We start from the raw sequence: 18,681 nt of genomic DNA on the forward strand, positions 1-18,681 counted from the left end.
GATTTATTTCACTTTAGCATAATCCCTAATAGAGCTTTAAGGTGAACTTAAGGCTCTAAGCCATGTGCTAGAAATAAAATATTAAAAGCAACAGTAAAATTATAGAAAGTAAACAGTAGAATTATAGCAGAATGATACCAGAATCATAAAGAAGTAGAATTATAAAATAGAATAATTGATATGATTGGGATCAAAATGGGATTAGGGGAACTCAGAGCTGGCAGAGTCTTTGGTGTCAAGTAGTTTCGCAGAGAAAGCCACCCCACGTATGACAGCCCAGTCAGGTCAAGACAGAGCAGTGAGGTTGTCAGAACTGCAGGGAAAGGGGAAAGTGTGGGCACAACAGCCCCAAGCTGGAGAGAATTCAGTCTGTGAGTCACTGTAAGTTAAAGAACACAGTTGAGACCACTGAAATCTCCTATGTCTTTTTCTTCTTTTCTCTTCCAGCTTTTAAGCAGCACTACCATTTCACTGAGACTGGAATGGCACGGCATCATTATGAAATAGCCTACCTAGGCAATTCTTGGATATTAATTGATAATACTAAATTTCAGTGTTTTAGGATTCTGATTGAATTGATGAAATGAGTAGCCAGTCAGAAGTAAGTGGGCAGTCTTCCGACGTCACTAATAAAGCCAAGAGGATTTCACCTGAGGCTTTGAGATCTTTTGAGACGGATTTAGTTGGAAATGACTGTTGCATTAATCACTCAGTTGTAAAGGACTGTATTGTCTTTTTAGACTTCTGTCAGAATTAAATTGTCAAAGACATAAATTTTAAAAGTCTTGGTAGAAAAACTAAAAAGAAATATTACCAAGTATACATCATGCGATGGTGGTAGCTGTATTTAGATTTTTTAAGCAGAAGTTTCAGGATAGAGGAAAAAAAAATCACATCTTATGTTGCACAACAATCTTGGTATTTTCAGATTAAATTTTCAAGGAAGAAGCATGATTCTTTACCAAAAGAGTCCATTGTTTCTCTTTTTCTTCCTTGATCCTGAAATTGACAGCAATTGTAGAAATTGTTTGAAGCAACACTCTGGTATTTTCTGAGAAATCTCTCATGGTTGCTGACACCTCCAAACAACCTGTGAATTGGCAATGGCTAGAGGCCAGACCACAGGAAAAGCCTGAATTTTTGAAAGTCTGAGTCTAAACACTACCAAAAAGCAACCTATCCAGTTCAAAAGAATGGAGTCGAAGCAAGGTCTTGGACACATTCAACTTATTAGAACTAATTAATTCCATCCAATTCAATTTATGCATTAACTCAAGAAGTATTTTTAAGCACCCTTTATTTATCTGATTCCATTCTGGAGGCACAGTCTCTGCTAATGTGGCCACTAGAGAGAATGAGGTCATGCTACAACTCACACGCCTGCACACCTCTTTTCTACAGATATCCTTTTATAGTCAGTCCTTGTTACTTTAATGAGGAGATCTGAAAGCCAAAAGTCAATGTTTTCATTAATATATAAGTACCCCATATTAGCTAGAGATCCCCAAACAACAGAATAAGTTGAATGAGTATGTTTTTAAGATTATACTCATTAAATTCCTAAATTTATTAAATTTGCTCTATTAAATTCCTAAATCAGGAAGGAAGGTCTCAACAAGAAATTGGAATGGTTAAGATAGCATTTCTTTTATAGCCCTACTCCTTCCCTGGCTATTCAGACCCAGATTTGTCTTTTTTGTCCACCTATTCCCATCTCTAACTCTGAACTTCATTATGACCATGACTCCTCATCTAGTCATTTCAAATGCCTGATTATTTTTCTCAATGCATGGAGCAACCGTCACATATTGACCAGAGTGTTTGGGTCCATACAGATCCTCAGGAGTTACCTAGAGAAGGCAGAGGTGATTTATTCCATCTGGTAGCTCTTTGGACATCTTTCTGTCATAATAATAGTGAGATGCATGGAAGTCACTCTGTTTATCTCCTCTTACCTCCCCTCCCCCACCTGGACTCCTTCAGAGCAGGGGCATGGCTGCATGTCCACCCTATCCCGCTACATCACTCTATCCCACAGGAAGCATCACCTGAGGCAGTGCTTGGGGAAGAGACTTCCAAGAGAGTCTGGTTGGGGAAAGGCAAGATTACTGATGAGGGAAGCCAGTCACACAGACCATACAAGAGCTCACGCTGAGTCTGAAGGATAAAGCGGGCAGACCAGAGGAGAAAGAGTAATGTCAAAATGAGACACGGAGTGGGTGAGGCAAGTGTCAGGCTGTGCAGTTTGGGGTGATCTGAGAAAGGGTAGCATGTTCTTATACTTACCTGAACTGAGACACCTGGCACATGTAAGACACTAAATTTTAATATCTACCTTACAGGATTGAGTGATTAAAAGAGGCAAATATTTGGAAAGCAGCTGACATAGCATTTGACATAGTTTGCTAGTTAGTTCTCCACATCTCCGAGAATTATATTTCTTATTTTGTTACGAGAATAGTTGGGTATCATTGGCCTCTTAGCACCTTCTTGCAGTTCACATTAATATGCAATTATCAGTATCTTTTAAGACTATCTTGAGAAAGATGGGTTAACACTTTGCTTGAAGATAAGTCTGACTCAGTCCCTAATTACTAACTCAAACCTCATTTTCCTTATTTACTGGCTTTGGGATTTACAGTGTGTTCCAGAACCTCTCTGAGTCTGGTTTTTTTTTTTTTTTTTCCTTCATTAAAACTTGAAGGACTATTGTGAAAATTAGATACAAAGTGAATAAAGATCTTGGAACACTAAAAGTACTGAATGAAAAATAGTTTTATTAGTAAATACAGACTCATTGTTTTTGAATAGATTTACTTATAAATGTACTCATCCTATCTCTTTAAATAGAGAAAACAGGCTTTTTTTTTTTTTAACCATGAAATATCCACTACCTGTAGGTTGGCTTACTTAACATTTATTCTAACTCCTTTTTTTTTTGGTTTCTACCACATCAGAGGTTGGGATGCTAAATAATTCATTTCCTAGCCTCCATTAGAAGCAGGGGAAGTGTGAGTTAAAATGGAGGGAGAGAAGGCATATAGAAAAGGCTTTTTTCCCTAATGAAGGGTATTAAATGTGACTGGTGAGTACTTTCTCCTAACTCCTTTGTCCTATTTGGAATGTGGATTTGACCACTAGAACAACAGCAGCCATTTTTGTTACAGGGAGGAAATACATTAAAGAGGGTGGAACAGAGGGTGGAACAGAAAGAGAAAAGAGGCCTCCCCGGTGGCGCAGCGGTTGAGCGCTGGGTTGCGAAGCTGCCCGCGGCCTCTGCGGCACCGGTTCGATCCCCGGCTGCTCCCCGGCCACCGGAGGAGGGTCCCACATGGCGTGCAGACTTCTCCTGCCGCCCGCTGCTCCCCTCAGCAGTGTACTTCGGTCCTTCTGCCTGCTCTGCTCCCCGCTCTGGCTCTGGTGAATTCTCTCACCCTCCCGCGCTTCTGACTGTACCCAGTGCATGTATAAACAAAAAACAAAACAAAACCAGCAAACAAATAAATAAAGCATGCCTCTATAAAAAAAAAAAAAAAAAAGAAAGAGAAAAGAAGCATGGCTCTTTGATGACATCATTAAGTCACTGTACCAGCCCTGGGTCATCCATCTCTGAACTTATTTCTATTTATTTATTTATTTATTTATTTTAAAGATTTATTTATTTATGCATGTAAGAACTGGGGTATAGGCCAGAGATGCAGGGGGTGGTGAATCCTCTCACCAGAGGAATACTCTGGTAAGAGGATTCACCAGATACAGAGTAGGGAGCAGAACAGGCAGACTGACTGAAATACATTGCTGAGGGATGCAGCGGGCAAGACTGGAGAGGTCTGCTGAGCCATGTGGGTTAGCTCCCTGGCCGGCCAGGGATCGAACTCATGCTGCAGAGGCTGGGGATAGTTTCATAGTGCCGTGCTTTACCCTAGTGCCACCAGGGAGGCCCTGTACTTATTTTTATACAAGTCAAATAAAATTGTTGAAACCACAGCTATTCATCTATTAAGTACTTATAATCAAAAGCATCCCTGACAGATATAAATCTTTTATTTCCAGTGATAACTGATTACCCTGCAGTACTTTAATGAAATTATGTCCTCATATCTATCATGGCTATATGCCATAAAAATAAATGGTTCCAGATATGCCACTAATATTTGACTTAAACACTAATTCACTCACTCAATGAGAATTTGGAAACATTTGTGGGAAGAATGATTGGTGATTCAACTGGTTCTGGTATCCCTTTGCTTGAATTTTAATGTCACTCACTTCAGAGTGCTTCAGCTGATCACAGTCCTTACACATTCCTTTCTTCCCTTTCAACTGGGCATTGAATGCTATTCAAGTAGGAAATCAAAATGGTTCAACTGGGAAAGTTCACATTGTATCTCATATGTAGGTAACTAATGAGTATTAGTTTTCCTTGGAGCACTTTTTTAGTTACTCCCATGTTTGTACTTGTTTCCAGATGGTTGTAGATCTTGCCCCATGGAGAATGAAACCATGCATCAAAACAGTCACCGTCCCGGGTTAGGCCCTGTTAAATCCCTTCCAGACACTTCCTCTATTCAGTGTTTTACACAGAGCTACCCGCTTATTACTTCACGTTCTGTAGTTCTTTGCTCGAAGCCTTTAAAGCTTGACCACATCCACGAAATATCCCTTCCTCCTTAGCCTTCAGTACTTTCTGCAATTTGACCCAGCACATCTCCCTCTTCTTTCTAATTCTCACTGCTCTGTTCACTACCTTACCTGCTTGTGTCTACTTATGACTGCTTATAATGCCCTTTTTTCCCATGACTGGGTTCTACTCTTTCCTATCTTTCAAGGGCCAGTGTTTCCAGTAAAACAGCCCCTAAATCTTTCCAGAAGAGTCACTTCTCAGCTCCTGTCTTTTCTTGACCTCTTATATCTCTATGTATGGCACTTATATTTTCCTGTGCTGTATCCACGTTATTGACACTTACTGGTTTTATTGCACTTCGCCTTTTTGTGCTTTGCAGATCTGCATTTTAGCGAACTGAAGCTTTGTAGCAGTCCTGCTTCTAGCATGTCTGTTCTCCCATTTTTCTTTTTTTCTCTTTTTTAATTTATTTTTTTCTTTATTTTTTACATCATTTTTCATTTTTTTAAAGATTTATTTATTTATTTATACAAGAACTGGGGTAGAGGCCAGATGTGCGGGAGGGTGAGAGGATTCACCAGAGACAGAGCAGGGAACAGAACAGGCGGGCTAATGAAATACACTGCCGAGGGGAGCAGCAGACACGACAGGAGAGGTCTGCCACGACATGTTGGACCCTTGCTGGCCAGCTGGCCAGCTGGGATCAAACCGGTGCTGCAGAGGCTGCAGGAGGCTGCGGACAGCTTCACAGCGCTGTGCTCAACCACCTGCGCCACCAGGGGAGGCCCTTATTTTTCATTTTTGCACAACATATGCATTTTCATCTTGGTTATAGTCCCCATACAATTCCCACCCCCCTTGTTTTGATCCTACTCCCTTCTTCCCACCCCACCCCCCGCACCCCATAGTGTGTGTCTGGTTTATAGATGCTTGTTGATTTTGATTATTACTTCATTGTAATAAGTCTTTTCCCTGTTCCCTTATTTAGGTTTTCTAAATACCTGATATGAGTGAGACCATCCGGTATTTTTCTTTTTCTTTCTGGCTAATTTCACTGAGCATGATCCCTTCCAGCTTCATCCATGTTGCTGCAAATTGCATGAGTTTAGGTAAGCTATGGAAACAACCCAAGTGCCCAAAAATAGATGACTGGATCAAGAAGATGTGATACATATACACCATGGAATATTACTCAGTATTCTGCCATTTTTCCAACAGCAAATGCTCACTTCATGTCTCTATGCCACACTTCGGCAATTCTCACTACACTTCAATTATTATTATTATTATTATTATTATTATTATTATATTGGCTAAAATGATCTGTGATCAGTGATTTTTGATGGTATTGATGTCACTGTATTGGGGCTCCATGAACTGTGCCCATATCAGACAGTAAACTTAGGAGATAAATGTGTGTTCTTATTGCTCCACCAAGTGACAATTTACCCATCTCTCTCCCTCTCTTCACACCTATTTTTTTGAGACAGCGATATTGAAATTAGGCGAATTAGTAACCTTACAATAGTAAGAAGTATTGCCTATCACTGGCTCTAATTAAAAACTAAAAGCTTGGTGAGGAATACATATCAAAAGCCAAGATAGGTTGAAAGCTAGATCTCTTGCACCAAACAGTTAGCTAAATTGTGAATGCTAAGGGAAAGTTCTTGCAGGAACTTAGAAGTGCTACTCCAGTGGACACATGAATAATAAAGCAAAATAGTCTTACTGCTAAAAGAGGCAAGTTTTAATGGCCAGAATAGAAGATCAAACCAGCCACAACATTACTTTAAACAAAAGCCTAAACCAGAGAAAGACACTAACTTTTCAATTATTTGAAGGCCGAGAGAGGTGAGGAAGTAAAGTTTGAGGCTAGCAGAGGTTGGTTCGTGAGCTTGAAGGAAAGAAACCATCTCCATAACACAAAAGTACAAGGTGGAGAAGGAAGTGCTGAAGTAGGGGGTGCAGCAAGTTATCCAGAAGATTTAGCTAAAGCAATTAAGGAATGTGGTCACACTAAACAGACTTTCAATGTAGATGAAACATATTGGAAGATGATGCCATCTAAGACTTACATGGTTAGCATGGAGAAGTCAGTGCCTGGACTCAAATCGTCAAAGGACTGACTGAAATTTCTATTAGGGACTAATGCAGCTGCAGACTATAAGTTGAAGTTAATGCTTATTTACCATTCCAAAAATCCCAGGGCGCTTAAGAATCATGCTAAATCTACTCTGCCTGAGCTCCATAAATGGAACAACCTAATCTGGACAATAGCAGATCTGTTCACAACATGTTTTACTGAATATTTTAAGCCCACTATTGGGACTTACTGCTCAGGAAAAAAAGATCCCTTTCAAAACACAGCAGCCCATTGATAATGCACCTGGGACCCAGTAACTTTGATGGACATGTATAAGATTGATGTTGTTTTCATGCATGCTAACAAAACATCCATTCTGAAGTACATATTTATAAATACATTTTGTAAGGCTATAGCTTTGATAGATAGTGATTTCTGTGATGGAGCTGGGAAAAATAAACTGAAAACCTTCTGGAAAGTAGTCACCAGGCTAAATGCCATTTGGAACATTTGTGATTTATCAGAAGGGGTCAACATATCACTATTATTTTTTAAAGATTTATTTATTTATTTATTTATTTATTTATTTATTTATTTATTTATTTATTTATTTATTTATACAAGCACTGGGTACAGTCAGAAAGCGCGGGAGGGTGAGAGAATTCACCAGAGCCAGAGCAGGGACCAGAACAGGCAGAGTGATGAAGTACACTGCTGAGGGGAGCAGCGGGTGGCAGGAGAGGTCTGCGCACCATGTGGGACCCTCGCCGGTGACCGGCGCTGCAGAGGCTGCAGGCAGCTTCACAGCCCAGCGCTCAACTGCTGCGCCACCAGGGGAGGCCCAACATATCACTATTAACAGGACTTGGACAAAGCAGATTCTAAACCTCATGGGTGACTTTGAAGGGCTCAAAACTTCAATGGATGAAATAACTGCAGATGTGGTATACATGCAAGAGGACTAGATCTAGAAGTGGTACCCGAAGACGTGACTGAATTTCTGTAATCTCACCATAAAACTTGAACAGAGGGTTGTTTCTTATGGATGAACAAAGGAAGTCATTTTCTGAGATGAAATCTAGTCTTGGGTGTAGATGCTGTAAACATTGTTGGAATAACAACAAAAGATTTACAATATTACATAAACTTTGGATAAAATAGCAACATGTTTTGAGATAATTTACTCCAATTTTGAAAGAAGCTCTGCTGTGCATAAAATGATATCAAGCATCATTACATGTTACAGAGAAATCTTTTGTGAAGGCAAAAGTCAACTGATGCAGCAAACTTCACTTTTGTCTTATTTTAAGCAATTGCCACAGCTATCCCAGCCTTCAGCAGCCACCCTGATCAGTCAACAGCCATCAACATAGAGGCAAGACTCTTTACCAGCAAAAAGATTAGGACTTGAGGAAGGCTAAGGTGATCTTTAACATCTTTAAGCAATAAAGAATTTTTTAATTGGGGCTTCCCCTGGTGGCGCAGGCAGTTGAGTGCAGCGCTGTGAAGCTGTCCACAGCCTCTGCAGCACCGGTTCGATCCCTGCCGGCCAGCGAGAAGCCCACATTGTGCCCCAGACCTCTCCTATGTCGCTCGCTGCACCCCTCAGCAGTGTATTTCAGTAGATCTGCCTGTTCTGCTCCCCACTCTGTCTCTGGTGAATCCTCTCACCCTCCCACGCATCTGGCCTGTATCCCGATTCTTGTATAAATAAATATATCTTAAATTTTTTTTTAATTAAAGAATGAACATGGTTATTTTTAGACATAGTGCTACTACACATTTAACAGACTACAACTTAGTGTAAACACACTTTTATTTGCACTGGGAAACAAAATAATTCATGTGACTAGCTTTACTGCAATATTTGTTGTGGTGGTCTGTAACTGAACCCACAGTATCTCCAAAATGTCTGTACATCCTGTGTGTTGCTGAATACAAACTCCACAAAGGTAAATGTGTCTCTACTTCATCTTTGTATTCTCTCCAGTGCCTGACGTGGTCCTTGGCATATGGGAACGTTTTCTTGTTTGGCATGCAACACGCCCTCAATAAGCTTGTTTGAATGGGTGGCTACAAAACACAAGAGGAAGATGAACTATAAGACTCAAATTAGACAAGTACAGAACTGCTGCTATGGTTTTACATTTTATTTGTAGACCTGAGCAAGGTCTAGAAGGCCAAGAAGAATACTGGGAAGTGCAAATAAAGAAAATACATGGCTCAACAACTGGTCATTTATAGTTAAATTTCCATCTTGCAATGTGTGCTCAGATGAATCAGCCTTATGGTCTTAATTGTTTTTCTTGTGTTACCTAGTTAAAATTACTTTTCAAAAACCTCACAATGTAGCAACAGAATTCATTTCTTTCTTATTCTTTCCTGAGAAACAGAAATGAAGAGATTATAGCTGAATAGAGCTGCTTATCAAACAATAAGAAAACAATAATGAGCTTCTTCTTCAAGATAGGGAGTGCTTAAGTGTCATGTTTTAATAAAGGGACAAGGCAGCAATTATGACACTGGGGTCAGTGTCTTAGATCTGGGCGGAGGCTCCTCAACTCTTGTGGGGTCTGGGGCAAGCTTCGCTTCCATGTGCTATAGTGTTCTCATTCTAAAAAGGAGATTACCGTAAAAGTGGCCGTATGGAGACTTGGTAAGGATTAATGCCCTATCACCCTTGAGCACTCTGAATAGCAAACACATAGTAAGCACTCAGGGATTGTTAGCTATGGCTTTTAAAGATACCATCCATTTATAATCTTTGATTGATTGTATTTTCCTGACTGGCAGTCCTACTTCCTCTTTTGTTTTTTCCTTCTTGCTTGTTTTTTTGTCAGTTAATCTAACTGTCATGCCTTTTCTCTTTAAAGCTACTGATCAATTCCAATTAGGTTGTTCTTAAATGTGAACAAAAATTATTTCAAGAACTTTATGAAAAAATATTATTTTCTTACTTGCGCTTATAGTAAAACTCAGTACGACATTTTAAAGTAAATGAAGAACTAATTCTGGAAGGGTGGAATGTTCATGGACACTAAAGTCAAAATTATTGCTCATCTGGGAAGGTGATCAGCAAAAAGTGCGTGTGTGTGTGTGTGTGTGTGTGGTGTGTGTGTGTTTACATTTTCCTTAGGGAACGGTAGGATTGAAACAAGCTGTAGTATGGCATCATATCCAGTAACCAACTATCTACTAATCAGCTTTATCTTACTTAAAAATAATTGCAAGTAAAGACAAATCTATTGTGGAAGCCAATTCCATAGAAATAGCCTAGGCATAACTACAGGCCTACCTAAAACTTCTCAACAACAGCAGTTGGAGTTATAGTTCTTGTAATGGGAAGCTTCTTACCCTAAATCTTTCAGATGTTTTATTTATTTCATGGTTATCATATGAAGGCCTTACTTTATGTAATTAAAGATTTGTGCCTGGGGCTTTTTGGACTCTAGTTCATGGATATCTGTAATAATAAAAATCAATCAAAAAAAGGCTACATCTTTTCAGGGAAGGAAGCATTTGTCTTTTTAAGTTCTCCCTCATTTTTCCTGTAAGCACCTGGATGAAACGCAATGAGAATATTGCATTTGTTATGTGAGAGTTCTCACCATTAAGTGCTGACAGCAGGTTTGCCATATAACCAGCATCAATTCCTCATTTAAAAGGAGACGCATTCGCTGAGTCATTTGGTTTGCTCTATGCCTGTGGAGTGTGAATATGACTGATACTGGGTGAGCTTTGGGTATGGGTAAGTTGTGAGTCAGGATGCTAGCTTGTTTCCAAGACAGAACACCAGAATTAGCTATAAATATGGTATCTGCTTGTCTTCCCTGTTGTTTTGATGCTGTTTAGGAACAGCATAATTTGCCCCAAAACTGTGGCTGTTACTTTGCTATATGTGGGTTGCCACTTTGTAAGCACACAGCTTTATCGCTCAGTGCTTTTATTTCTTTCTATAAAAAAGGCCAGAGAACAAAACTGGCATAATCATTGTTTAGTTATTTTATTTTATTTTATTTTTTAGATATTTTATATTTTATATTATTTTAGATATTTCTCTTTTACTTGTGAGCTGTCTACATTGAAGATTGAAAAGCATTAAGTTTCATGCTGTAAGTTACCATTCATTTAACTTAAAAAAAAATACTTTGTGCAATTGAACACAAAGATTCAGAGGGCCATACATCCAGGTTCCTATCATTACCCTAGCAAATGCCGTCCAGAATATCTCTATAGCTTCTCTTAGTTAGTAACCTTTGGAAATTCCCCCTTGTCTACCAGGTAGGAATTACTGGAGGTTTTTTTTTTTTTTTTTTTAACATGACAGTGGATGTTTAAACAGGATATAATAAGCGATGGTATTTAAAAGGGAACACATCTTTGCTATGTTTTATATAACAAATTCATCCACTTCAAGCATTGAGATGCAGTAACAAATTTTTCTCCCAGTAATTTTAGGAGAATGGGTTTGTTTGGGTAAAACTTTTTCAAGTGTTTTCATCTGTCTTATGTTAGGTGGAGGTGGGTTGCTGAATCTGCTGAGGGTTTGTGCTAGTCAGATTTTTTCCCCACCATACTGTGCAGTGATGCTAGCAGAGATGGTGATAATTAACCATTGGCTGTGCCCTGGGAGTTTAAGCACAAGGATTCTTGTATTTTAAATGTTTGTGTTGATGCCTATGAAACTTGAAGCTAATTATCACATTATTAGTCAACAGTCTGCCTAAATTAACTTTTGTTATTCCTTTTTATTTTCTCTTTGGCTAGGAGTATCTGGTGGGATGGAAATTACATAACTTAAGTGGTATATCCACAATATATAATGGAGGTATTCTCTAACTTGAAGGTATTCTCTAACTTGTTTTGGGGTAATTCAAGCAAATATAGTGCAAAATGGGGTTGTCAGGTGCTCAAGGACAATGTCTGGTGAATGAACATAATCAGAAAAATAAGGTGCATGTTGGAGTTTTTCCTAAAATCAAACAGATTTGTTTAAAGACTTTGTTTGGAACAATGTCATACTTAATTTTTTGTGCTAAAAATGTCCTTTCAAACAGTGGCAACAATAAATGGGATTTTCCCTAGTACCCTCACTTAGTAATATATAAAAAAAAAAAACAACTTGAGAAATGCACATTAAAGCAATAATGAGATACCATCATACACCTACTAGAATGGCCAAAAATCCAAAACACCGACAATATCAATTACTGGCAAGAATGTGAACAAAAGGAACTCTCCCTCATTCATTCATTGTTTGTGAGAATGCAAAATGGTACACTTTGAAAGACAGTTTGGAGGCTTCTTAAAAAACTAAAAAAAATTAGAGAAACAAAAGAAAGGGTCAAATAAAGCCAAACTGATAACAAATTCTAGAAATCAGGCTGTAGAACCAGAATGGAAGGTGGAGAGGAGAGAAGAATGTGATGGAGAGCACCATGGACCATGGGGGAAGACTATGGATGTTTTGGTGGTAGTTGTGGGGTATAAAACAATACCTAAGGGCCTCCCTGATGGTGCAAGGAGTTAAGACACAGCCTATGAAACTGTCAGTAGCCACTGCAATATAAGTTTGATTCCCAGCCAGCAGACATCTCCTGACTTGCCTGCTGCTCCCCTCACCAGTCTATTTCAGTCGATCTGCCTTTTCTGCTCCCCACTCTTGTCTCTAGTGACTCCTCCCCCCACATCTCTGGCCTGTACCCCAGTTCTTATAGCATAAATAAATAAATCTTAAAAAAAAAAAGGAAGAAAACAACACCTAAAGGGAGAGATCCCATACCTGTAAATCACAATGTTGTAAACAAATGTTACCTCACTGAAAGAAAAAAAAAGAACAAAAACTAAATATATTCTTACCATAGGATCTAGTAATTGTACTCCTCAGTATTTATCCAAATAAAATGAAAATGTATGTCCACATAAAAACCTGCATATGGATATTTGCAGCTTTATAATAGATGCCAAAACTTGGAAGCAACCAAGATGTCCATCAGTAGGTGAATGGATAAACCATAGCACATCCAGACAATGGAATGTGATTTTGAAAAAAATAAATGAGCTATCAAGCCATGAAATGACATGGAGGAAATGTAGGTACATGTTACAAGATGAAAGCAGCCAATCTGAAAAGGATACTGTAAGATATCAATGACGTGACATTCTGGAAAAGGCAAAACTACGGAGGGAGTGAAAAAAGGTCAGTGGTTTCCAGGAGCCAGGGTATGGTGAGAGGTGGCGAGGGATGAATAGGCAAAGCACAGAGATATTTTAGGGCAGTGAAAATGTTCTGTGTGAAATTATAATGGTGAGCAGGCTAGATCAGATCAGCTGTGGCTGCTTACAGAAGAGGTTATTATCTGCAGCCTCCCCTGACCTGGGGATTTAAGCCAAGATAATAACTAAATGGTCTACTGTTGTTAACCAGAGTTCAAAGCATCTGGGTCCTAGTAACAGGAATGAGCACGCAAGGGCAAGGCTCTGTATCATAAATATGAAAAGAATAAGTCTGTGACCCTGCTCAACCATATTCCCCTCCCGATGCTATATCTATTGCTAACCAGAGCTTAGAGGTTGAGGCTGCTTACCAGATAAGAGGGAACAACAGTGCCTCCCTGGTGGGACAGGGTCTAAGTCTCAGCACTATCAAGCTATTGCCAGACACTGCAGCATGAGTTCGATTCCCAAAGGGCCAGGGAGAAACCCACATAGTGCATCAACCTCTCTTGTCTCTCCCACTGCTCCCCTCAGCAGTGTATTTCTATCGATCTGCCAGTTTTGCTCCCCACCCTGTCTCTGGTGATTCATCTCACCTCTCATACTTCTGGTCTACACCCTACTTATTATATGCATAAATAAATAAAAATAAAATATTTTTAAAAAGAAGAGGGAATAACAGGAAATACTCAAACTTCTCAATGAAAAAGATATCTAACTTAGACTACCTTATCTTACCAGCGACTATCATTCAAGACAAAAGGAGGGGTAAGGAACTTCACAGAAAAACATAAATGAAAAGAATATATCAAAACCAAGTCAGACATGAAAGAAAAACTAAAGAGATTTATTATAAAGCAACAACAAAACTCAATGATAAAATACATAAAAGAAAACACTGCTGATAAGTTTCATTGCATCAATGATAAAGATGTTTTTGGAGACTCATTTCTTATGCCAAGGAAAATAAAAGCAAAAATAAACAATGGGGATTATCTCAAATTAAAAAGCTTTTTACACATCAAGAAAAATATAAGAAATTATTTGCACATTACACAACTGACGAGGTGTTAATATCCAACTTATCCTCATTATCCAAGATATATAAAAAACTCACTCAACAATAGAAAACAGACAACCCAGTTAATAAATGGGCAGCAGATCTGAATGGAAAGTTCTCCACAGAGAATATCCAGAGGCCAATAGATATATAAAAAAATGTTCAAAAGGGACATGCAAATCAAAATCACAATGAGATACTATCCCACCCCTGTGAGAATGACTGTATTGAAAAGATTCCCCCAATACAAGTGCTTGAGAGGGTGTGGATAAAGAGGACTCCTAATGCATTGTGGTTAGGGAATGCAAACTGACAACGGTTATACATCATTAGGACTAAAGCAAATTTCCTAGTCTCCGCCGTACTCAAACTTTGATGAAAACTTTTGACAAATTTTGGGCAGTCACAGTATCTTAATCTATAATTAGAAGCGCAAAGCTGTAAGAGACATGATGAATAATTACATCCAACCTATGATAAGTTAAAAAAGTCAATGCATAAATTTGTTTGAAAAGATTCTATGAAGTTCCCAGCATACTAGCCTTGTGATTTCGTATCATTAAATTTACACTTGCACAGATGGCTGTATACAGTTATTTGATTAGGTTTTCTCTTGAATCAAACTGTGTGTATTCTTTAGTTAAATCTGCCAACAAATACAGTCAATAATGAAATAAAACAAGAAAAAAGAATGGGTTTGTGTGTTATAATTCTATCACATTATTCAGATGCAGCCAGTTATACAGCTTGATTAAATGGACGGCGTAGAAGTTAAAGAAAACATTGGCATAGTCTTATAACTAACAGATACTTTTAAAGAAAAAAATTGGGTGATTGTTTTGAAACCTAAATACTTGGAATTTCTTCAGTAATTTATCTATGGAATAAAAGCAATAGAGTATCACCTTCCAAGAGCATGGAATTGTTAGTGGTAATTGTAGGTTCTAAAAGATGGGCATTAGAGGGGGATGGAAGAGAGAGAAAAAACATGAAAATTATAAAATAATATCAATCACCAAAATTGCCCTTACAATGTTCCAGGCACTGTTCTAAGCACTTGAAATCCATTTACTTCTCACAAAACATGGAGGCACTATGAATAACCATACCTGTTTACAGGGCAAGCATCTGAATCATAAAAGGTAAGAGCCTGCAGGAGGGCATATACAGGTGGTAGGTGGCCCAGCTGGAATTTGAACCAGGTGATGTGACTCCGTGGCATGCCATATATACCACCTCTGCACTGCTATTTTTTGCCACCTTACCACACATTATCTCTTCTCATCTGAACAACACTGCAATAGGTCAATTCATAGACCAAGTTCTGAAACATCATACATTTATGAAATGAAATATTCCACATCAAGGGTTTCAAACTCCAAAGTCCTAAGGAAGAGAAGCAATAAGATGGGGTTTCTCTACAGTACTGAAGAGGGATGTGGTTGGTCTCTTAGTCTTTAACCTTCACACCAAAATAAATGATAAATCCTATCTGTGGGCAGGTAGAGGGTCTGTTCTACTCACTGTAGGGAATTCCAACTCATAACAGAGTGCATTCCACATGCATCCCTCATACATGAGGACTTGCCACACGTATTTCTCTGCAACAGTCATCACATTTAATAACTCATTATTTAACATGCCTTTCTCCATAGACTTTAAATTCTAATCATTTACTGGGAACATACTATGTAACAGACATTTAGTGTCCTAGGTACCTAAAATATGTCAGTAAAATAAAGATCCTTATCCTTTGCTTATTTAGCTTTGTACCTCTGGCACCTAGCAGAATGTGGCACCTACTGGGTCTCAGTAAATATTTATTGATTTAACAAATAAATCAATTTGGAGGGGCAGGTAGAAGTAAAAGAAAATGCTACAGGGAAAATGAAATGTTTGGGTTTGATCTATTAGCCTCCAGATTTTATTAAAATCTTAAAATGCTTATGATTAATAATGATTGTTTTATGCTGTAACTCATCTTTAAAATAAGAAATGATACCAAATATATTTTAATTCCAAAAGTGAACTATGGCCTGGGTTCTGAAGGACACATGTTCAAGATGTAGTACTTGCTCCTTGTCAAACTAAAATTTCCAATTATGTTCTCCAGAACTTAGCCTGTGTTTGTGTTCACCACTTTCCAAAAGGTGACTGCAAGGCAAGTCTTTCCCAATAATTAGAGGAGTTTATCTTAAAGTTCAGTTGGTTTTAGCAGTGAGGTTACAGACTGTCATCTACATTGTTATTGACTCCCGCAATTAGAGGCAAAGGCATTTCACTTCTGTGCAAAATATTAGTAAATTAACAATTCCCACTCTGCATTCATTTTGGAAATCTGCTTTGCTTGTGATGACGAACGTGACAAGCAGGGAGTAATCAGAGACACTCTGGTAATACCTTAGCCTTGCAAATATCAATTAAAACACTGGCTCTGCACCTAGCAGTTGGGGTTTGGTCTGTAGGGTAAATATCTTTTATCATGATAAAATACAGAAGGCAATATTGGTAATTTGGAGAGAAGCAAGCAATAACCCTAACAAAAAATAGCCACAGACACATCCATCCTAATTTCCTTGAGCCTTTCCTATTACTAACTGTTCTCATTTAGACAATAAAATGAACTCTGGCATAATGAACAATTTTCAGATGAGATTTATAACTCCCCGACATGACAACTTTGACTCAAAGAGCAAATCCTAATAAATATTTCCTTATACTGCTAAAAAGACAACAAAGACATTATTATTCAAATGTTCTGACAGTCTCTTTCAGATCTAAGGGCATCTCAGTCAATGAAGTGATTTTTAACCCGGGTTTGTCAGGTCTCAGGCATTCCGTGGGTAGGCGTCAGTGGATTTACATAAATTCTGTGAAAAGTATCTATGTGCATTTTATTGGGATGGGCATTTATCATTTTTATCAGATCCTCTACAGTGACTCGTAATCTTACTAGATGAGACTCTGTGGTCTGGTGAGAAAGCCAAGGTCAGAGAGAAAGTGGCTGCTGAGGTCATCAGCCAGTTGTATTGTCTTCATCCATAATATGCCTTCTTCAGATAGCTTATGATTCTCTTTGTTGCCTTCATTTTAATAGTAGAATCTCTGCTATTATGGGGATCATAAATTTAGCTGAGATCCACTATATGAAGGTCCTATATTCTAGTAACTGTATTAACTATATATTCCATCTTATCCGTCATTGGAACTTTGAGTATTGTTAACCACACAATAAACCAAACATTCATGAAAACAATAGTATCTGCATTGTGGCAGCAGTTTTCCTGTCTGCCTGTGACTATGTAGGTGTTTCTCTTCACCTGCAAACCTTCTCCGTTTGCAAAGCAGCAGAGGCAGCTCTCTCCCAAGGCTGCCCACCTGTGACTATGCAGGGGTCTCTTTTAACAAACCTGTTCCTTTCAGGGAAAGCTCTTCCTGCCCGCTTGTGTCTGTGCAAGCACCCTTTTTCCTTTCTTTCCCTTTTTATAATAAGCCTGCCCTTTTGAATAAAAAATATTTGCATTGTACCAATGGTGCAGAATGATCAATGCCTTCAATTTTCAGACACCATCACTTCCTCATAACATGTCAAACCTTTTGGAAACATTTGGAGTCATCAGAATGTCATTTTTTTATGTGCTACATTATGACAAAGTGTAACTTACAAGTTCAGTATTACATTATACCAACCATATGAGTTATAAGTATACTAATTTTATTTGGTTTCCAAAAGCAGCAGAATTAAGAAACTTCAAATTATTCAAATAATTATTTCAAAATTTCCCAAAAATATTTGAAAATTATTTCAAAACTTTTTATTTAGCAGCTGTATAATTCTAGCCAAGGTTAAAGTTTATTATCTTTTGCAGAATCAAACTACAATGAAAGTATTTTTCTCAATATGGCTTTATAAAGACAACTCAGATCAAAATAATTTGATTTGATTTTTTCTTTGATTCTGCACCTCCCCCCAACCCAAGCCACTTTGTGTAAATAAAGAGGATTTCTAAATTAGAACAGGGACTCATTAGAAATGTGAAAGCTCATTCTTGGAATGGACATGTAAATGCACAGACAACTTACTGTCATGATGAGCCCCTTTTCTTGGAAATATTTCACTAATGGAGCTGCGTTCTGCTTGAAGTTCATTAATCTCCTCTGGGTAGCTTTCAGATTGTCGTCAGGCCGCCCCTGCTGCTCTGCGCGCTTCAGCAATCTTTCTTTGAGTCTCTGATTGGCGCAAGCCAAGAATACCACCAAGTCAGGAGTGCAGATCTGTGGAGGGCATAAAACACACAGACATGCCTTCAATATACCAGCCAATGTGAGGGTAGGCAGTGGCATTCACTCCTTCAGTTTGGCTGAGGTGCCATATATTTTCCCTCTGTTACACCCATGCGTTTCCAGGGCTGCAACACTACCTGAGACCGGAGGGCCATTGCCGAGAGAGTACGTGTGCCAGGAGCGCCACGGCCATCATGGTCCATGTACAGAGTTCACCCAAAACCCACAGAGCTGTGTGTGGTGGTTCTATGTAGCTCAGAAAAATACTTTTTGGTTTATGCTCAAATAGGTTTTCAGGTTGAATTAAGAACAATTATAGGACAAACTACCAGAGGTAAAAGTGACCTGATTTTAGAAGGGAGCTGGCTATTGGACCACAGATGTTCTCCCCAATAAATAGGTACTATCATTATT

General features: G+C 38.6%; 1 protein-coding gene across 3 annotated transcripts in view; it reads right to left on the reverse strand.

Moving 5' to 3' along the window:
• The window catches only part of AK5 (adenylate kinase 5), a 271,283-nt gene that overhangs the window by 175,079 nt on the left and 77,523 nt on the right, over positions 1-18,681 (reverse strand). For all 3 annotated transcript variants that reach the window (XM_054691447.1, XM_054691446.1, XM_054691445.1), the window contains exon 6: positions 18,067-18,258. In XM_054691447.1, the coding sequence (XP_054547422.1) occupies positions 18,067-18,258 (192 nt within the window). The remainder of the gene's footprint in view (positions 1-18,066; positions 18,259-18,681) is intronic.

The sequence above is a fragment of the Talpa occidentalis genome, unplaced genomic scaffold, assembly GCF_014898055.3.
Source record: "Talpa occidentalis isolate TD23 unplaced genomic scaffold, MPIMG_talOcc4v2.1 talOcc4.9, whole genome shotgun sequence".
NCBI lineage: Eukaryota > Metazoa > Chordata > Mammalia > Eulipotyphla > Talpidae > Talpa > Talpa occidentalis.